This window comes from Hemiscyllium ocellatum, chromosome 20, assembly GCF_020745735.1.
Source record: "Hemiscyllium ocellatum isolate sHemOce1 chromosome 20, sHemOce1.pat.X.cur, whole genome shotgun sequence".
In the NCBI taxonomy this organism is placed as follows: Eukaryota; Metazoa; Chordata; class Chondrichthyes; order Orectolobiformes; family Hemiscylliidae; genus Hemiscyllium; species Hemiscyllium ocellatum.
Window position 1 is genome coordinate 33,729,337 of NC_083420.1, and position 22,744 is coordinate 33,752,080.

At 41.6% G+C, this 22,744-nt stretch overlaps 1 protein-coding gene across 1 annotated transcript in view; it reads right to left on the reverse strand.

The window, feature by feature from the left end:
• Window positions 1–22,744, reverse strand: part of LOC132825446 (3-phosphoinositide-dependent protein kinase 1-like) — an 80,043-nt gene that overhangs the window by 18,711 nt on the left and 38,588 nt on the right. Inside the window, exons 2-7 of the mRNA XM_060840723.1 lie at window positions 21,251–21,547; window positions 11,262–11,304; window positions 9,934–10,071; window positions 9,580–9,724; window positions 4,974–5,071; window positions 4,483–4,558 (exon numbers count right to left, since the gene is read on the reverse strand). Coding sequence (XP_060696706.1) covers window positions 4,483–4,558; window positions 4,974–5,071; window positions 9,580–9,724; window positions 9,934–10,071; window positions 11,262–11,304; window positions 21,251–21,547 — 797 coding nt within the window. The remainder of the gene's footprint in view (window positions 1–4,482; window positions 4,559–4,973; window positions 5,072–9,579; window positions 9,725–9,933; window positions 10,072–11,261; window positions 11,305–21,250; window positions 21,548–22,744) is intronic.

Below are 22,744 nucleotides of genomic sequence, written 5' to 3' on the forward strand. Positions count from 1 at the left end.
CCCATCCAGATGCCTTTTAAATGTCACAGTTGTACTAGCCTCCATGACTTCCTCTTACAGCTCATTCCATACATGTACCATCCTCTGCGTGAAAAAGTTGCCCCTTAGGTCTCTTTTATATCTTTCCCCTCTCACCCTAAACCTATGCCCTCTAGTTCTGGACTCCCCCACCCCAGGGAAAAGACTTTGTCTATTTATCCTATCCATGCCCCTCATCATTTTATAAGCGTCTATAAGGTCACCTCTCAGTCTACGATGCTCCAGGGAAAACAACGCCCGCCTATTCAAAATCTCCTGATAGCTCAAATCCTCCTGCCCTAGCAATATCCTTGTAAATCTTTTCTGAACCTTTTCAGGTTTCACAACATCTTTCCGATAAGATGGAGACCAGAATAGTACTCAATATTCAAAAAGTGGCCTAACCAATATCCTGTACAGGTATAACATGCCCTCTTAACTCCTTATTCAATACTCCGACCAATAAAGGAAAGCATACCAAACACGTTCTTCACTATCCTATCTACCTGAGACTCCATTTTCAAGGAGCTATGAACCTGCACTCCAAGGTCTCTTGGTTCAGCAAAACTCCCTAGGACCTTACCATTAAGTGCATAAATCCAGCTAAGATTTGCTTTCCCAAAATGTAGCACCTCACATTTATGTAAATTAAACTCCATCTGCCGATTCTCAGCCCATTGGCCCATCTCATCAAGATCCCATTGTTATCTGTGATAACGTTCTTCAGTGTCCACTACTCTTCCAATTTTGGTGTCATCTGCAAACTTACTAACTATACCTCTAATGCTCACATCCAATTCATTCATATAAATAATCAAAAGGAATGGACCCACCACTGATCCTTGTGGCACTTCACTGGTCATAGGCCTCCAGTCTGAAAAACAACCCTCCACCACCACTCTCTGTCTTCTACCTCTGAGTCAGTGCTGTAGCTAAATGGCTAGTTCTCTCTGTATTCCATGAGACCTCACCTAGCTAACCAGTTTCTCTTGTCAAACGCCTTACTGAAGTCCATGTAGATCACATCTACCACTCTGCCCTCATCAATCCTCTTTGTTACTTCTTCAAAACACTCATTCAAGTTTGAGAGACATGATTTGCCACACACAAAGCCAAGGTTGACTATCCCTAATCAATCCTTGCCTTTCCAAATATATGTACATCCTGTCCCTCAGAATTCCCTCAAACAACTTGCCCATCACTAATGTCAGGCTCACTGGTCTATAGTTCCCTGGCTTGTCCTTACCATCTTTCTTAAATAGTGGCACCATGTTAGCCAACCTCCAGTCTTCTGACACCTCATCTGTGACTATCGATGATACAAATATCTCAGCAAAAGACCCAGCAATCACTTCCCTAGCTTCCCACAGAGTTCTAGGGTACACTTGATCAGGTCCTGGGGATTTATCCACTTTTATGCATGTCAAGACATCCAGCACTTCCTCCTCTGTAATATGGACATTTTTCAAGATGTCACCATCTATTTCCCTACATGCTATATCTTCCACGTCCTTTTCCACAGTAAATACTAATGCAAAATACTCATTTAGTACCTTCCCATCTCCTGTGGCTGCACAAAGGTCGCCTTGCTAGTGTTCGAGGGGCCTTATTCTCTCCCTCGTTACCCTTTTGTCCTTAACGTATTTGTTAAAACCCTTTGGATTCTCCTTAACTCTACTTGCCAAAGCTATCTCATATCAACTTTTTGCCCTCCTGATTTCTCTCCTACTGCTTTTATTCTCTAAGGATTCACTAGATCTATCCTGTCCAAAGCTATCATATTCTTCCTTCTTTTTCTTAATCAAACCTGCACTTTCTTTAGCCATCCAGCATTCCCTATACCTACCAGCCTTTCCTTTCACCCTGACAGGAATATACTTTCTCTGGACTCTCATTATCTCATTTCTGAAGGCTTCCCATTTTCCAGCTGTCCCTTTACCTGTGAACATCTGCCCCCAGTCAGCTTTTGAAAGTTCTCGCCTAATACCATCAAAATTGACCTTTCTCCAATTTGGAACTTCGACTTTTAGATCTGGTCTATCCTTTTCCATCACTATTTTAAAACTAATACAATTAATAGAATTATGGTCGCTGGCTCCAAAGTGCTCCCCCACTGACACCTCAGTCACCTGCCCTGCCTTATTTCCCAAAAGAGGTCAAGTTTTGCACTCTCTCTAGCAGGCACATCCACATACTGAATCAGAAGATTTTATTGTACACACAGTTAACAAATTCCTCTCTATCTAAACCCGTAACACTATGGCAGTTCCACTCTATATTTGGAAAGTTAAAATCCCCTACCATAATCACCCTATTATTCTTACAGATAACTGAGATCTCCTTACAAGTTTGTTTCTCAATTTCCCTCTGACTATTAGGGTGTCTATAATACAACCAATAAGGAGTTCATCCCTTTCTTATTTCTCAGTTCTACCCAAATAATGTCCCTGGATGTATTTCCAAGAATATCCTCCCTCAGTACAGCTGTAGTGCTACCCCTTATCAAAAATGCCACTCCCCCTCCTCTCTTGCCTCCCTTTCTATCCTTCCTGTAGCATTTATACCCTGGAATGTTAAGCTGGCAGTCCTGTCCATCCCCGAGTCATGTTTCTGTAATTACTATGATATCCCTGTCCCATGTTCCTAACCATGCCCTGAATTCATCTGCCTTCCCTGTTAGGCCTCTTGCATTGAAATAAATGCAGTTTATTCATTAGTCCGACCTTGTTCTCTGCTTTGTCCCTGGCTGACCTGACTGTTTGACTTGCCTTTGTTCTCAACTGTACCAGCCTCAGATTGATCTCTTTCCTCACTATCTCCCAAGGTCCCACCCCACCATCTTACTAGTTTAAACCCTGTCTAGCAGTTCTAGCAAATTTCCCTGCCAGTATATCAGTCCCCTTCCAATTTAGGTGCAATCCATCGTTCTTGTACACGTCGCTTCTACCCGAAAACAGCTTGCAATGATCCAAAAATGTGAATCCTTCTCTCGCACATCATCTCCTCAGCCATGCATTCATCTGCTCTATCCTCCTATTTCTGCCCTCACTAGTCGTAACACCAGGAGTAATGCAGATATTACTAGTCTCGAGGACCTCCTTTTTAAATTCCTGCTTAATTCTCTGTAATCTCCCTTCAGAATCTCGACCATTTCTCTTCCTGTCATTGGTTCTGATGTGTACAATGACCTCCAGCTGGCCCCCCTCTCCCTTGAGAACATTCTGTACTCTCTCTGAGGCATTCTTGATCCTGGCACCAGGGAAGCAACACACCATTCTGATTTTTCGCTGCTGACCACAGAAATGTCTATCTGTATCTCGGACTAGAGAGTCCCCTAACACGATCGATTTCTTGGAACCCGACATACCCCTCATTGTGTTAGAGCCAGTTTCATTACCAGAAACTTGGCTGTTCGTGCTACGTTCCCCTGAGAATCCATCACTCCCTACATTTTCCAAAACAGCATACTTGTTTGAAATGGGGATAGCCACAGAAGAATCCTGCACTAACTGCTTATGTCTCTTCCCTTTCATGGAGTCAACCCATCTATGTGACTGTATGTGGACTTTTCCCCCTTCCTATAACTGCCATCCATCACAACCCCTTGCTCTTGTAAATTCTTCATTGCCTCTAACTGTCTCTCCAACCGATCCATTCGACCTGTTAGGATTCGCAAGCAATGGCATTTATTGCAGATATAATCCTCAGTATCCCACAAACTCTCTCTAAACTCCCACATCTGACAAGAGCAGCTTATCACTCTACTAAAGGCCATTTTTGCTTCTTTCAATCTATAGACCCTATGGGTCTGGAGTCACATATAGGCCAGGTCAGGTAAGGGTGGCAATTTCCCTTCCTAAAGAACATTATTGAATTCAGATGGGTTTTTCTGACAATTAACACAATGGTTTTGTGTTCATCAGTACACCCTGAATTCCAGATTCTTTACTGAATTCAAATTTTTGCTGTGGCAGGATTTGCAACCAGGTCCACAGAACATGAGCTGAGTTTCTGGATTAATAGTTTAGTGATAATACCACTTGGCCATTGCATTGCCCCTTCTGATCCCACCAGCAAGAGTGCAAATCCACTGTTCTCTTTCAGAAAGGAAGTAGAGTGAGAAGTGTCCAGTCTTAGGCACCCAGTGACAAAAGTACACGTTCACAACAGTTCACTCTCAGAAGGGAGGAACACAAATGCTCCCAATAGCAATAAAGTATTTAACCAATCTCTTCTATTACTGATTTGGGTCCGTTGTGGTGTTTCCAAAGCTGAGATGCTTGGTTGAAGGCCACATACCAATAATACGCTATTAGGGTGCAATACCAAAAGGTAATCAGCAGCTGTAGAAAATCTGTATCCTATGATGTAATTATCACCGTAATCCAAGTGATGTAAGGGAAATTATTGGAAAATTCCAAGCTTATAGAGAAGAATCAGTGACAAGAAGATCTATAACATTACCTTTTACAAGCTGACTTCTCTGTTAGAAGCTCTGGTGAAACATACTGCGCTGTTCCAACAAAAGAATTTGCTCGCGCTGCAATACGAAAACAAGACAATGTGAAACATGCTTACAGAGCAAACAGCACACTTGTTCACTGCATCCTGTACTCTTACCCCAGTGTTCTAAATTCAAACTGACAACAAATGAAATTAGACAGGCTTAAACAAAAGTAGGAGCACAAATATTACAAAGGCAGTTCCCATTGTCAAAATACCATGAGAGATTTGTACTCATGTAGCACCTCGTCAATTCACACAGGAACAGATTGACTTCAGAAATGTAGTAGCTCACGGAATTAAGCACAGCACTGAAACTGTGCTGTAGCTCAGTGCAGAATGCCTGGCGCTAATACTGGGTACGTACGCCCCAGGACATGTATGGTCATTTTTTTTTGCGTATGAATTTTCCACCCAAAAGGTTGATGGACAGGAAAGGGTTAATTCTGCACCTTGCGTACTATCTGAAGATAATACTTTTGCTGTTCCAAAATCGGTAATCCGTATGTGCATGTCCTCGCTCAGCAAGATATTCTCTGGTTTAAGGTCCCTGTAATAATTTAAAAACAGGTTAAAGTACAAATAACCAATAGAATATTTACAGCAAAGGACGTTGTCATTTGGCCCATCATCTCTCTGAAACAATTTATCTACTGCTGCTTCGAGCCTTCCTTCACATAGTTCTGCACATTTCCTTTCCAGATAATAATCTAATTTCCTCTTGAATGACTTGACTTAACTTGCTTCCACTACCCCCCATCAAGTAGTGATTTCAAGATCCTATCCACTCACTGCACGAGAAAGGTTTCAATGCTGCCATAGCTTCTTTTGTCAATGTAGTGGAGGCATTGGCATAGTGGCAATGTCACTGGCCAGTAATTGAGGCGCTCAGGGTTCAATTCACGTAGTAATTTAAATTAAATTAATAAATAAATCTGGAATTAAAATCTAGCTATTTGAATTAAATGTTAATTGTAATGAAAAATGATTTGGTTCACTGCCATTCAGGGAAGAAATCTGCCATCCTGGTTCACCTCGGTGTGACTACAAATGACTCAAATGCCACCTGAAACTGTATTGTAAACCACTCAGTTAAAATTGAAAAAGGAACAAAACTGGACAGACCATATCATCAAAGTGAGAATGGCACACTCCATCCATTCAACCCTGAACTTTCTTTCTCACTAACATCTGGACATTTGCACTACTGGAAGAGCTATCCCACAGCCTAGTTTAGCCACAGACAAGTATATAGTTACACCCAAAAATAATACTTTACAGATAACGTCTCAGGCATCACATCACTGGGGTACGTTCCATCAGTAGGACAGACCCACCACAGGTAGCAGTAAGTCAGACTAAGCAGTCAGAGAGGGAGTCCTCAACATTAAATTCCCATGAAATCTCATGGCATCAGATCAAACATGGGCAAGGAATTCACCTACTGATTACCATGTCAACCTCTTCAGCTGATGAATCAGTATTTCTCAATGCTGAATACCAACTGGATGTACTGAGAATGGCAAGGACATAAAAAGGATTCTGGGTAGGAACTTCCAATAGCAGTTTGGTAGAATCACCATCAACTGAACTGAAGTCAACACAATGGAAGCTTGTGAGAATGTGAACGATAAGGTCCAAAAAGTAAGAATGCACTTTAGCTGGGCTGCATAAATGTGTAAACTTTTTATTTCCTCATATTTTATCTAAGAAAATGCAGATTTAAATAAAAATTTCCATAACAGCTGTTCGACAGGGTCTGCAGTAGGTGGTAAAGGAAGTACCAAGAGGCAAAATCCTACCTACTGCGTAAGAATCTGGCTGTGATAGTACTAACAGGAGCAGCGAACGTATGTACTCATGAAAACAAAGTGCAATTTTCACATTGAGTATACCTTCTAGTGTGCTGTGTGGCTGTATCATTGTACTAAATGGGATAGATGTTGAACAGATCTAGCAACTCAAAACACAACAATAATGAAACATTGTGGGTCATTTGCCGCTGCAGTATTGTATGCAACCAAACTGTAACCTGGCATATCCTACACACTACCATTTCCATTAAGCCAGGGGATTAAGTCTGGTTCAAAGAAGGGTGTAGAAGGGTTCAGCACCAGGTATACCTAGTCAAGTTTTGGTGAAGCTACAACACAGAACTCATATAGCCAAACAGTGGAAGTAGAAAGGGATAAGGCTAAGTGATTTCACAACTCAGTTTATGACTGGGGCAAGGTGTAAGATGTGATCCTTGCCTCAAAATATGCTTCTCTTTCTGGTCTCCTCAGTCTCGGTTAATTCTTCAGGTAATACGACCGGAAATGTTAGCAATTTAACAGATTTGAAACAAATGCAGATGCAGGAAAGGCAGTTTTATTATGGGAGAGGAAAGGAGGGAAGGGTGTGAGAAAGAGTGTGTACACGAGACAAAAAAAATTGGAAAGAAACAAAAAGGTGAACTTCTATGATAATGTAAAAGAGACATTAATGACAAAATAGATGACAAAAGAGACATTAACTGACAAAAGACAAAAGTTACAATGGGAAAATATGTAGAGAGTTTTATAGTTGTTAACAGCAACAGAATTATCATCAACACCTGCTTTCTCTTCAGTGCACTGTGTGAAGGGATTTAGTAGGCTGCCAGCTTTACCAAGCATCCAGTCATCCAACATTTTAATACACTACCTACTACCAACAGTGAAATATTCCTCAGATTCATACATTGTTCCAATGAACCTCAACAGAAGTTTGAGTAACAGTACTTTATCTTTCAATTAAGCACTTCACAGTCTTCCAGGCTCAATATCGAGTTCAATAATTTCAGATTATAACCACTACCTATTCATGCAGTAGCTGCCCCTTCTGTTATCTACAGTTCACTTGGAACAAGTTTTGTTTTATAATTGTTTCTTTACTATCATATTTTGCCTTGCACTACTATGACTTTGTCATTAATTTCTACTGCCTTTCACTGTAAGAGAAAGATGGTCTTTTCTTCTCTCCATGTTCCCCAGCATGATTGCTTAAAATATGTTCTGACACTTTGTTCAGTCTGACAAAGGTCACAGACCTCAGAGTCATAGAGATGTACAGCATGAAAACAGACCCTTCAGTCCAACCTGTCCATGCCGACCAGATATGCAACCCAATCTAGTCCCACCTGTCAGCACCCAGCCCATATCCCTCCAAACCCTTCCTATTTATATACCCACCCAAATGCCTTTTAAACGGTGCAAATGTATCAGCCTCCACCACTTCCTCTGGCAGCTCATTCCATACACGTACCACCCTCTGCGTGAAAACGTTGCCACTCAGGTCTCTCTCATTTCTTTCTCCTCTCACCCTAAACCTATGCCCTTTAGTTCTGGACTCTCACATCCCAGGGAAAAGACTTTGTCTATTTATCCTATCCATGCCTCTCATGATTTTGTAAATCCCTATAACGTCATCCCTCAGCCTCCATGCTCCAGGGAAACAGCCCCAGCCTGTTAAGCCTCTCCCTATAGCTCAAATCCTCCAATCCTCGCAACATCCTTTAAATCTTTTCTGAACCCTTTCAAGTTTCACAACATCTTTCCGATAGGAAGGAGACCAGAATTGCACGCAATATTCTAACAGTGGCCTAACCAATGTCTGTACAGCCGCAACATGACATCCCAACTCCTGTACTCAATACTCTGACCAATAAAAGAAAGCATACTAAATGCCTTCTTCACTATCCTATCTACCTGTGACTCCACTTTTAAGGGGCTTTGCACCTGCACTCCAAGATCTCTTTGTTCAGCAACACTACCTAGGACCTTACCATTAAGTGTATAAGACTTGAAAGGTTAAGACTCTCTCTCGCCACTGATGCTTCCTAACCTCAGTATTTCCAGGATATTCTATTTTTGTTTGTTTTCCAGCATCTGCCAAATTTTGCAGGAACACCAAGAGTGGCATTTTCAGTGTTTTCCCTCAATATTCTAATAATGCTCACATAACACCCTTGTATCTTTTCAATTCCATGACATATTCTTGTGAAATCCAAAGCAAAATTTCAACTATATCATCATTTGGTCATCTTCCACCAGATTTACTTTCTCATGCCTGATGCATTAACGTGTTGTTGACATTCTTTACTACTTTCCTTCTTACCTGTCACTCTGTGTCTCCTCTTGGCTTTTCTCACCTTCCTCCCTGCAGTCATCAATTTTCTATTATATTACAAGCTCTGGATTTGTCACATGAATCAGATCCTTAGTTAAATTCCATTACTCACCCAAGAAGCTTCAAACTTTGTTAGTTGTCTTTACTCTGTGACAATGTCTGGTGTGTACCTTATCTATTTTCTCTTTGCATTCTGTCTTTTGTCTTTCATTGCAACTTATCTTGAGATGTTCAAATTCTTTTTGCAGTCAAGTACCTTAATCTTTGACTTTATTCTGCTTGTATGGCTGCACATTTTACAATCAGGGTTTGGAACCAGATTTGCAGTTGAACTGATGCATCAGTATTGAGTGTGGGGTGCTGGAAAAGCACAGCAGGTCAGGCAGCAACCGAGGAGCAGGAGAATTGACGTTTCGGGTATAAGGTCTTCTTAATTATTATCAGTCTTGATGAAGGGCTTATGTCTAAAACGTCCATTCTCCTGATCCTCAGATGCTGCCTGACCTGCTGTGCTTTTCCAGCATCATACTCTCACCTCTGATCTCCAGCATCGGCAGTCCTCACTTCCTCCTTGATGCATCAATATACAGAGTTAATGTGGTGGAACCCAGTTTATAGTGCCATTACAAATATGGAGGTGTAAATTGGGTGTTAGATGCTTTTGCTTGTTTCAGAGATTGACGGCAGACGTCATTGTCTTCCACACTGATGCACTCTCGGGTAGGAATTGCCCAAAAGTGATTAGGCTCAAAGGCTTTCCTGGTCCAAAGTTACCTGTACTAGTTCTACTGCTGTTAACATAGCACAGACTGGCAAGTGGAACAGACTTTTGTGGTCTGAATAGTTTAATTGAAAGCCACCAGAAAATTTATTTTTGTACTAATATGCAAAAATATTAAAATTCCTCACCTGTGTATGATCCCAATCTCATGTAAATATTCCAGTGCTGAAACAATTTCAGCAGAATAAAATCGTGTACAGTTCTCATCAAATGAGCCTTGCTTACGAATATACTTAAGTAGCTCCCCATTTTTAGCATAACTAAGGCCAAAATCTGCATCGAAGTTAAGGAACAAATTGTATGCTAATTATGCACAGACTGCAAAGTTGAAAAACATTTGCAAGGTAATTTTTAAAAATAATTTCTGTGTATCCTTGTAACTTATTTTACAGAATAATTTAAATTTATACAAGCAACAACTACATGGCTCCCTGGTATTTACTTTTAAACAATGATTGGAACACCACAAAACAAAAGGATACAGAGTTTTTCATCATCCTGAAAAGTGAAGTAGAGTTTTACAAAAAAGGGGTGATCCAGGCGAGACATGATATCCCTTTCTCGAGTAACGTACGGTACCTTATTCTCCTTAATAATATGACGTTTCTCCAGAATTTTAACTGCAAGACAAAGGAATTGCCTCACTGAAGCTGTACATGTTAACTGGAAAAAGATCAATCAAGTTTTCTACTTCTGCTGAAAATCAGCAGTACATAACTTTTAAAAACAATAACTGTTAATAGTGTCTGTATACATGCCTTTAAGCTCAATTCAAACCAATCTTCTTTTATTATTCTGAAACATATTTTTCCACTGGAATCACAGGACAGGCATAAGGAAAGCCATAGCAATTATTAGTGTGTAGATCAAGAAGGCATCTGTCCAGCAACAACTGGTTGGTTCCTTGCCTAACCAACATATGGGCCGGGTGCTGGCTGGTGGGACTAGATAGGGTTGGAATATCTGGTCGGCATGGACATGTTGGACCGAAGGGTCTGTTTCCATGCTGTACATTTCTATGACTCTATCTGCCAACTCCAGCTGGTCTGTTGTAATCAGAAATACGTATGGATTTCACTTACTGTTCAATTTAAACCAATGAGGAACTACAACACGTTAACACATGGCAATCCTTAGCTCTGGCATCTTCCAACTAAATAAAATGGAACAAACAAGTTTCTGGTTATACTCCCTCTGTCTCACTATGTTGACCCAAGGCTTTTCAACCTGTTCACATGTTTCTGGAAACATTGCTATCAACTAATTGCTATGACTTGGGAACATGGCAGTCTTTCCCACTCTACCTTTAAATTGCTTCTGAGCTCAGGGAGGGGTGGATGTCTAGCACATGAGAAAGAACATAAGTATCAGGTGTTTGTTGTGGCAAAGGTCTAGAAGTCAGCAGTGTAGCCAAACCCAATTTCCATCATCCTGTGCCCCAGTGTGATCCCACAACATCTCCATCTAAATGTGTACAAGTCATTCTGCTAAAGTGTGCATTTTGTCAGTGTGAATTGGTAATAACTCGATAGATGAATTGTGGGCATTGTTTGGATAACACAAACTTCCCACTGAATGGGGATAGTGATTTTCTATAAGCAATCTTCTACAGCCCAATTTTCCATAGCATAGTTTTCCACAGCCCGAAGTCACACAGAAATCCAACTGTTGCGTTATAGCAAAACAATCTGAACAGGATTTGGGATTTACAGCCAATGTAAGTTGAAAAGCAGTTTTCCCAAGATGATCCCAATTGCGAGACACATGATGGGGCTGACAGCTCAAACCACCATACAAATTCATTACTTACTTGCATATTCTTTGCCAGTTGCTTGCTCACGCGCCAACACAACCTGCATTGAAACAAATAAAATAGTGACCACATACTAGAAAAATCAGTGCAGAAAATACAGATTCAAGTACTCATTTACATGCTTCAATATCAAAGGCAAGGTTCTTCTCAACAGTAAAGGCTCTGTTTTATTCCTGCTTTTAAGTTTTTCGTGCCAATCTGACATTGCTGACTTCCTTAACACTTTGTTAAAGCTTTAATTTAAATTATGGTGTGTTTAAATCTGCCGAGTAGAACTTGAACCCACAACGATTCGACTCTGCAACAGTACTTGAACTAACATTTGTGGTATCAGTTAATGGCCCAAAAGCCACAACCACTGCAAAACCTCAGCTGGTTCCTTGTTAATTCTGCATGGAAGGGGAACCATTACCCTGTGTCCAAGTCCATTCATCACCGCAGTTCTATTAATTTCTCCTCTGCCCACTCTGAACTAGGGATGGGCAGTAAAGTATGGCTTGTCTGTGTTGTTCACATCCTAAGAATAAAATTAAATTGGAACTTTCTGTAAGTGGGGACACTTATTGAGTAAAAAATGAGGTCTGCAGATGCTGGAGATCACAGTTGAAAATGTGTTGCTGGTTAAAGCACAGCAGGTCAGGCAGCATCCAAGGAATAGGAAATTCGACGTTTCGGGCATAAGCCCTTCATCAGGAATGAGGAGAGTGTGCCAAACAGGCTAAGATAAAAAGGTAGGGAGGAGGGACTTGGGGGAGGGGCGATGGAGATGTGATAGGTGGAAGGAGGTCAAGGTGAGGGTGATAGGCTGGAGTGGGGTGAGGGCGGAGAGGTCAGGAAGAAGATTGCAGGTTAGGAGGACGGTGCTGAGTTGAGGGAACCGACTGAGACAAGGTGGAGGGAAGGGAAATGAGGAAACTGGAGAAATCTGAGTTCATCCCTTGTGGTTGGAGGGTTCCCAGGTGGAAGATGAGGCGCTCCTCCTCCAGCCGTCGTGTTGTTGAGTAGTCTTAGGTAGGCACAACACCAAATAGGAAGCTTTAATGTAATAGCCTAGCACAAGACTTGTAAACCCATTCGGATCTTGTGCCTCGGATCAAGGAACGCAAGCATGCCAAAACATTTCCTCCAGGAAGTGAGAATGTTAGCATAGAGCATTATGAAGCCCACTCATCTCAACACAAACATAATTTGAAACAGTTTAATTTCTGCACACCTGCCATTGTAAGCACTGGTTCATAAATATTCAAATTAAAATATAATTTATATTATTCAACTCATAACTTTGCGGAACCTTTCACTCAATGTTCAAGGCAACACTACCACCATCACCAGGCATATCCACCCAATGCAGTGCAGATACAGCAGAGATGGTGGCATTGTGGTATATATATTTGGAAAAGAGATGCCCTGGGATTCTACAGATTGACTCCAGGCACCATGAGCATGGCATCATGTCAAACATGGAGGAAAAAAATCTTGCTATAGCAATATGCTTCCTCGCTGATAAATCAGCACGTCTCTACATTGAGCACCATTTGGCAGTACTGAGGGTGTCAAGGACACAGGGTGGGTGACTTCAATACACCGAGCTGCTAGAGTCCTAAAGGCCAAAGCTACAAGATTGGACTTGTGGCGTGTGATCATAGAACCAACAAGAGACAAAACACACTAGATTTCAACCTCACCAATCTACACCACACAGATGCATCTGTGTTTGACAGTATCGATTAGGGTGACCATCACACTGTTCTTGTGGAGACAATAAGGTGACCCTCCATCATGTTATGGGGCACTGTTACCTTGCTAAATAGGTGAGACTTTGAATAGATCTAGCAAATCAATACTTGGCCTCTAGGAGGCACTGCACGCCCAAGCAGAACTGTATTTCAACAACGTGCAACTTCTTAGCTATGGATACTTCCCACTCAACCATTACCATCAAACGAGGGATCAATACTAGTTCAAAGAAGAGTTTCATCGTAATAGAAGCAGGAAGTGGCCATTCTTGAATATATTTAATTAAACTGTCTCTACTGCTTCCTTGGGCAGAGAATTCCATAGATTCACTACTCTCTGGGAAAAGCAGTTCCTCATCTTTGCCCTAAATCTACCCTCCCTAATTTTGAGGTCATGTCCCCTTGTCCTAGTCACACCCACCAGCAGAAAAAACTTGCTGATCTCTATCTTATCAATCCCTTTCATAATTTTATATGTTCCTATAAGATCTCCTCTCAATCTTCTAAATTCTACCGAGTACAGTCCCAGATGGCTCAACTTCTCCTCGTGGCATAACCTCATCTCTGTGAAGAGTACAGACGGAATGCCAGAAGCAGCACCAGGTAGACCTAAAAATGAAATGAAAGGTCAACCTTCTGATGCAACAAAACAGGACTATTTGTGATACCAAACAGTAGGACAGGCTAAACAATCCACAACCAAAAAAAAAAATCAGATCTAGGATCTACAGTTCTGCAGCATCCAATCATGAATGGTAGTGGACAACTAAGCTGTCATTGGAGGTGGAGGTGCTACAAATGTTGCCATATAAATGATTTTGATGGGGGGTGGGGGGTGGGGGGTGGGGAAGGGATGTGGAAGTGTGCTCTGCAGCACTGATAATTCATCTTGGCTTCCTCTGAAGGTTGCCAGCATCACAAATGCCAGTTTTCAAACAAGTCAATTTAATCCATGTGACATCAAGAACTGGTTTGAGAGGGTGGATACTGGAAGGGCTAAGGGGTCTGACAATATTCCAGGCATTTTAATCATAACGACCTGTGCTCCAGAACTTGCCAGGGCCCTACCCAGAACAACTACAGCACTGGCCTAACCAACAAGGCAGAAAATTGCCCACTTGTGTATGCACACCATGCTGGACAGATCTAACCCAGCCAATTACTGCTCCATCAGTCTACTCTTGATCACCAGTAAAGTGATAGAAGGCATCATCAGCAATGCTATCAAACTAGTAAGGTGGGGAGGATGGGACCAAGCGAGGAAGGAGATAAATTGGAGACTGGTACAGTTGAGAACAGAAGAGAGTCAAACAAACAGTAAGGGAAAGCAGGCACAAAGTAGGACTGATAAATTAAACTGCATTTATTTTAATGCAAAAGGAAGGCAGATGAACTCAGCACAGTTAGGAACATGGGATTGGGATATCATAGCAATTACACAAACATGGCTCAGGGATGGACAGGCCTGGCAGCTTAATGTTCCAGGATACAAATGCTACAGGAAGGAAAGAGGGGGGAGGGGTTGGCATTTTTGATAAGGGATAGCATTACAAATGTATGGAGGGAGGATATTCCCGGAAATACATCCAGGGAAGTTATTTGGTTGGAACTGAAAAATAAGAAAGGGATGATCACCTTATTGGAATTGTATTTATAGACCCCCTCCAACAGTCAGAGGGAAATTGAGAAACAAATTTGTAAGGAGATCGCAGCTATCTGAAGAATAATAGGGTGGTTATGGTAGGGGATTTTAACTTTCCAAACATTGACAGGGATGCCATAGTGTTAAAGATTGAGATAGAGAGGAATTCATAAAGTGTGTACAAGAAAATTTTCTGATTCAGTTTGTGGATGTACTTACTAGAGAAGGTGCAAAACTTGACCCAGTCTTGGGAAGTAAGGCAGGGCAGGTGACTGAGGTGTCAGTGGGGAAGCACTTTGGGGCCAGCAACCATAATTCCACTAGATTTAAAATGGAAAAGGAAAGACCAGATCTAAAAGTTGATGTTCTAAATTGGAGAAAGGCCAATTTTGACTGTATCAGGGAAGAACTTTGAAAGCTGACTGGGGGCAGATGTTCACAGGTAAAGGGACGGCTGGAAAATGGGAAGCCTTCAGAAATGAGATAATGAGAATCCAGAGAAAGTATATTTCTGTTAGGGTGAAAGGAAGGGCTGGTAAGTATAGGGAATGCTGGATGACTAAAGAAATTGAGGGTTTGATTAAGAAAACGAAGGAAGCATATGCCAGGTATAGACAGGATAGATCGAGTGAATCCTTAGAAGAGTATAAAGGAAGTAGGAGTATGCTAAAGACGGAAATCAGGAGGACAGAAAGGGGACATGAGTTAGCTTTGGCAAATAGAATTAAGAAGAATCCAAAGAATTTTTACAAATACATTCAGGGCAAAAGGATAACTAGGGAGAGAATAGCACCCCTCAAAGATCGGCAAGACAGCCTTTGTGTGGAGCCGTAGAAAATGGGGAAAGATACTAAATGAGTATTTTGCATCAATATTTACTGTAGAAAAGGATATGGAAGATATAGAATATAGAGAACTGGATGGTGACACCTTGCAAAATGTCCATATTACAGAGGAGGAAGTGTTGGATGCCTTGAAACACAAAGGTGGATACATCCCCAGAACCTGATCAGGTGCACCCTAGAACTCTGTGGGAAGCTAGAGAAGTGATTGCTGGACCTCTTGCTGAGATATTTGTATCATCGATAGTCTTCCGGCACCTCACCTGTGATTAACTGTGGCTAATTTGATGCCACAGTTTAAGAAGGGTGGTAAGGGAACTGTAGACCAGTGATCCTGTGGGCAAGTTGTTGGAGAGAATCCTGAGGGACAGGAAGTACATGTACTTGGAAAGGCATAGACTGATTAGGGACAGTCAACATAGCTTTGTGTGTGGGAAATCCTGTCTCACAAACTTGACTGAGTTTTTTGAAGAAGTAACAAAGAAGATTGATGAGGGTAGAACGGTATATGTGATCTATATGGACTTCAGTAAGGCATTCAACAAGGTTCCCCATGGGAGACTGGTTAGCAAGGTTAGATCTCACAGAATACAGTGAGAACTAGCCATTTGGATACAGAACTGGCTCAAAGGTAGAAGACAGAGGGTAGTGGTGGAGGGTTGTTTTTGAGACTGAAGGTCTGTGACCAGTGGAGTGCCACAAGGATTGGTGCTGGGTCTTCTACTTTTTGTCATTTACATGAATGACTTGGATGTGAGCATAAGAGATACACAGTTAGTAGATTTGCAGATAACACCAAAATTGGAGGGCAGTGGACAGCAAAGAAGGTTACCTCAGATTACAACAGGATCTCGACCAGATGGGCCAATGGGCTGAGAGGAAGCAGATGGAGTTTAATTCAGATAAATGCAAGGTGCTGCATTTTGGGAAAGCAAATCTTAGCAGGACTTATACACTTAATGGTAAGGTCCTAGTGAGGATTGCTGAACAAAGAGACTTTGGAGTGCAGGCTCATAGCTCCTTGAAAGTGGAGTCGCAGGTAGATAGGACAGTGAAACAGACATTTGATATGCTTTCTTTTATTGGTCAGAGTATTGAGTACAGGAGTTGGGACATCATGTTGCAGCTGAAAAGACATTGGTTAGGCCACTCTTGGAATATTGCATGCAATTCTGGTCTCCTTCCTACTGGAAGGATGTTGTGAAACTTGAAAGGGTATGTTGCCAGAGTTGGAGGATTTGAGCTGTACGGAGAGGCTGAGCAGGCAGGGGCTGTTTTCCCTGGAGCGTCAGAGGCCGAGAGGTGACTTATAGACGTTTACAAAATCATGAGGGGCATGGATAGGATAAATAGACAAAGTCTTTTCCCTGGGGTGGGAGAGTCTAGAACTAGAGGGCATAGGTTTAGGGTGAGAGGGGAAAGATATGAGAGAGACCTAAGGGGCAACCTTTTCCACACAGAGGGTGGTACATGTATGGAATGAGCTGCCAGAGGAAGTGGTGGAGGTTGGTACAATTGCAACATTTAAAAGGCATTTTGATGGGTATATGAATAGGAAGGGTTTGGAGGGATATGGGCTGGGTGCTGGCAGGTGGGACTACGTTGAGTTGGGATATCTGGTCGGCATGGACAGTTGGACCGAAGGGTCTGTTTCCGTGCTGCACATCTCTATGGCTCTATAAGTGTAACCTGCCAAGCAAAACATGCTTACTGATGCTTAGTTTGTGTTCTGCCAGTGTTACTCAACTCTTGACCTTGGTTCAAACATTGGCTAAACTCCAGAGGCAAATTAAGAGTGACTACCCTTGACCTCAAGGCTGCATTTGACAGAGGAAATATTGGAAAATTACAGTTAATTGACGTCACGGGAGAAAATCTCTTTGCTCGTTCAAGCCTGATACAAAGGAGATGGTTGTTGTTGCCAGTGGTCAGCAGTCTTAGCTCCAGAGCATTTGTGCAGTAGTTTCTCAGGTGGTGTTCTGTGCCCAACCATGTCCAAAGGCAACAAGACTCGGTCTATGAAACAAAAACAGAAACTGCAGGGAGAAATTCAGCATCTATGGAGAGAGAGCAGAGCTAGCATTTACAGTCTGATGACCCATCTTCAGAACAGTTCCAGTGAAGGATCTGATGATGGGTCATTAAGATAAAATGTTAACTCTTTCTCAACACAGATGCAGCCTGATGTGTCAAATGTTCCCACATTTTCTATTTATATTTCAAATTTCGAGCATTAGTAGAACTTCGCTTTTATGCTTGTGTCCAGATACAGTTTTCAGGTCTGACATATGCAAAAGAAATTTACAGTGGTCAGTTTTGAGCTAGAGAATAAGATGCCTTCTCTTTCAGATGAGGCATTAGACTAAGGCTTTGTCTGCCCTGTCAGGTGGATGGAAAAAACAAATCACTGCTGCTTGTGGGAGCTTTTTATGCTCAAATTAGTTTACAAGAATTCCTGCATCATAGCAGTGACTGCACTTAAAATGGCTGTAATACGTTTTGCGATGTTTGACGGTTAAGAATATTGTTATATCAATGCAATTTCTCTTTTTGTCTCCTTCCTTCACTAGCCTGTGTCAAATTTTTTTTTAAACACACAATGAATTGTTACATTCCACAGCTCCCTCTATGGTTTACTATCTTGGGGTCCTGCAAAGGATGCCTTGGGGTTAAATAGCACAAAAAATCTTTTCATCAAGAATATGCAGTTTAATGTAAAGCAAAAAAATTTTAAACCTAACATTAATTATGATTTGCAAGTGAGATAGAATTTACTGAAGTATTAGATAGAATTTTAAAATACTCATCACAGGAAGTAGGCACTCGTTACGGCCTCATTTATTGCAGTTAAGTCAACTACATTGATGTGGATGTGGAGTCACATGAAGATGAGACCAGGTAAGGTTGTTGTTTCCTTAAAGGACATCAGTGAACGTGATGGATTTTTAAGACAATTGACAGTGGTTACATGTCACCATTAGGCCACCTCTTTATTAGAGATTTGTTATACAATTCAAATTTCACTATCTGCTATTGACTGGATTCAATCCCTTGTCCCCAGAACAGTGGCCCTGAGCACTGGATTGTGACATTACCAGTATGCCTCAGTTTCATCTTGCATTTGATAAATGGTGCACAGTTTTAAACCCAAGTCTGTGGTCTGTGGTATTCATTGTTAGGTCAGGAGGTGTACAGAGGATCAGTGCTCATTAGGGTACATATCAATACGAGAAAATGTTTGTAATCCAGAAAGCTTTGCAGACGCATGGGGTTATTTAGGTTTATCGGGAGTAAGTGTTTGCTGTGGAAAAAGGATTCTTGCATTGGTCAGTGAAATGTATCTGAAGCAAAATCATTATTGCAATAGAGGATACATTTCCTCTCTCCACAACTACAGCACAATTACAGAAATGCACAGGCATGTGAAGAATGAATGGAATTCATTGATGAAAAGAGCAAACCAAACCAGAATGTTGGCAAGAAGGCATTAGTTTGAAAGTTACCAAGAGACACCTGCAAAGAACTGCATGCAACTATGAACCATCATCAACTGTGGCTAGTCAGCCAACAGCACCTCAGCAAGGGTACCTCTCATGTGCCTGAGAGAAATAAGGGTTGACTGTGACCTTCTCCCATCAACAAACGCCACATCTTTGAAATTTCTTGAACCACCCCATATGCACTTCCTAAGAGCAGTAAACAAAAAAAACCGAAAAGGGAAAATAACCTCTGGAATTTCTAAAGTTCCCAAATTATGATATTAAACAATAATCCTGATCAGCTGCATTCAAAAGAACAAACTTGCTGTGAGAAAAGCAAAAGATATTTAACTTATACACATGCTAGTTTTTTTTAAAAAAGTACTACAGCTAGAAGAACCTGCTTATTTTTTTTACCATGGTAATAAATCAAAATAGTAGGCTCCCCTATCAGCGTTCCGCAAAGACCACTCCCTTCGTGACTCCCTCATCAGGTCCACACCCCCCCACCAACCCAACCTCCACTCCCGGCACCTTCCCCTGCAACCGCATGAAATGTAAAACTTGCGCCCACACCTCCTCTCTCACTTCCCTCCAAGGCCCCAAGGGATCCTTCCATATCCGCCACAAGTTCATCTGCACCTCCACACACATCATCTATTGCATCCGCTGCACCCGATGTGGCCTCCTCTATATTGGGGAGACGGGCCGCTTACTTGTAGAACGCTTCAGAGAACACCTCTGGGACGCCCGGACCAACCAACCCAACCACCCCGTGGCTCAACACTTTAACTCTCCCTCCCACTCCACCGAGGACATGCAGGTCCTTGGACTCCATCGGCAGAACATAACAACACAACGGCTGGAGGAGGAGCGGCTCATCTTCCGCCTGGGAACCTTCCAACCACAAGGAATGAACTCAGATTTCTCCAGTTTCCTCATTTCCCCTCCCCCCACCTTGTCTCAGTCGGTTCCCTCAACTCAGCACCGCCCTCCTAACCTGCAATCATCTTCCTGACCTCTCTGCCCCCACCCCACTCCGGCCTATCACCCTCACCTTGACCTCCTTCCACCTATCACATCTCCATCGCCCCTCCCCCAAGTCCCTCCTCCCTACCTTTTATCTTAGCCTGCCTGGCACACTCTCCTCATTCCTGATGAAGGGCTCTGGCCCGAAACGTCGAATTTCCTATTCCTTGGATGCTGCCTAACCTGCTGTGCTTTAACCAGCAACACATTTTCAACTAATAAATCAAAATAGCATAAACTATTTTAACATGCATTAACATAACTGTACAGCGGAAGATTTTTTTCAGGTCTACCAAGGTTCACTTCAAGTTTTGGAATAACAGCAAGTATTTTTGATGGATTATACTCGATAAACAAAGCTCACAATGTTGCCAGGGATTCTCATGCATTCAAAGAGAGATGCTAGCAACTTCCGTTGCTCAATACTCCAGCGTATCCATTCATGTATTACAAGGTTCTGTGGACTTCTATAAATCAGGGCCCCTCCTTAGAATCAGTTTCAAGTTTTTAGCTTAAAACCTAGAAACTGATATCTACGTAAAGAAAGTCCCAGACTATTTCCTGTGTAAATCTCATATCTACAGGATTTCCTCATGCACTTCAGAACTAATAGATTATTTTTGAAATGTGTTAATTTATATAGGCAACAGTGGAAGAATACAATAAGGTTCCAGCAATGGGATGGATTGATGCGTTAATTTGTTTCAGTGCTGTTAGTTGAGGTAGCAAGATTAGTCAGTGCTATCAGATCTTCCTGATTTTTAAATAATGACATGGTGTCTCCAACAACTATTCAAACAAGGAGACAGGGTCTCAGTTTATCATGCAATGGACAAAGAAAAAAGGCATTCATGTCAGGCCAGCACTCTCTCGAGCACTGTACTGAATTTCAGTGTACACTTGGTTCTCAAGTCCTAGAGTGATATTTAAATTGAAGACATTTTGATACAGGAAGCTAGCATTATGTGCTTTAACCTGAACTGAGCTAAGTGGTTAGATAACACATTTCATGCATCTCAATCACCAGGAACAGACGATATAGGTTTATTCCCATCCATGTGAAGGTCCTTCTCCCATGTATTATAGGAGACGGGTACAGATGGAAGACAAATCAGCAGACAGATGGCATATGGTGGTGAAAAGAGACAGAAGATGGGGAAGGCAGCAGAGAGAACCATGGAATAAAAGATAACCCTATATATCGCAAACATACACAACTTAAAAATGGCATTTACAGACAGATATTTAAAATTCGTACTGTTGAGAATGATCCCTCCCCGAGAATCTTGCCAAACTTGAAGTCTTCAGGCCGTTTTTTTCGTGGCTGTTGAGTGTGCCCTGCTGTCTGCTGCCGCTGGGACTGTGATGACGGTTGTTGCCGTTGTCCTGCGTGCTGTGGTAAAGGGCTTACCACTGGTCCAGTATCACCTGCACTACTGTCCATGGTGATACCAGAGATAGCAGGCCGTGTGCTGGAATCAGACTGATTCCTCACCATTGATGGAGATGGGCAGGAGCAAAGGACCACACTGGACTGAATGGGAACAGCATCATACTGCAAAATAAGACAACAAAACAAAACAAACCATTAAAAAATTATATAAGTTCAAAAACAGAAGTCAAATCACAGAGTACAGGATCAAGATATCCATTGTGTGGCTCGAAGTACAACCCATGAGAAATTCATGAGTCATAGTTACCAAACACATTAAATCCTGCCCTTTGCTACAGATTATATTTAAACAATACAACAAAGTATTGCCAAACCCCCTAATTCTCCAGTACTCACTGGTAACTGGCCCCCTACTTAGAAATAATATTTATGTACTCAGATGAGGAAAATGGAACAAACACAATGGATAAAGGATGATTCTTCTGCTTAGGTTTGTAGCCAATGGGACTGCTAACAAAACAGTTGGAAAGTGCTTTGTTTTCCTGTATGGTTCTCCTCTTTTTCCCTGTCATGGAAGGCATAGTTTCATAGAGTGATATCTTGTTGACAGTCATTCCTTGTGCGAGATCCAGTAATTCTCATTAGGCCAATACTTTAGCATCAAGCCTGACCATCTCTTCACCAGGCATCTACATCTATATTCAGTTATAAGAAGTAAAGTGATCCACAACAACACAAGAAACAGATGAGAGACTTCACAAATCCTTTTTTGATCTGACACTACAACGAGTGTAATGTATCAATGTAATAATGTAAGTGTAATAATGCACTATTAATTGCATTTACAAAGTATTTAAGGGATCCTTCTGAACTCATATGCATCTAATACCTGCCGAAGAGTACATTAAATATTTAGAATGAGTCATTGCTACACCATAACTGAATAAATATTTTAATATGTTAATTATGTATGCAGTGAACTCCCTTGGACAGAGAAGTTGCCTCAGCAAGCAGTCTAATTAGTTCAGTAAGTCCTCACTTAAAGTCAAGGCCACATTCCTGAAAATCATGATTTTAAGTGGAACATTGCTTTCTAAGGAAGCAATGCCAAAACCATTAGGTTCTGTAAGTGGTCATTAAAAAAAAATTAAAACAAATGTATTACTAAATTCCCACTGTGGAAAATGATATAACATTTAAAATTAAATAAATTCAAAAGAAAAACCTGGCTTGATGTTTATAGGAATTCCTTTTTGCTGGCAATGCTTCTTCTCAAAACTTCTGCCACCTGATCCTCTTGGTCTCTGAAGATCCTTCCCTCTGCTCAGAGTCATCACCTTCCACCCATCTGCCAACATA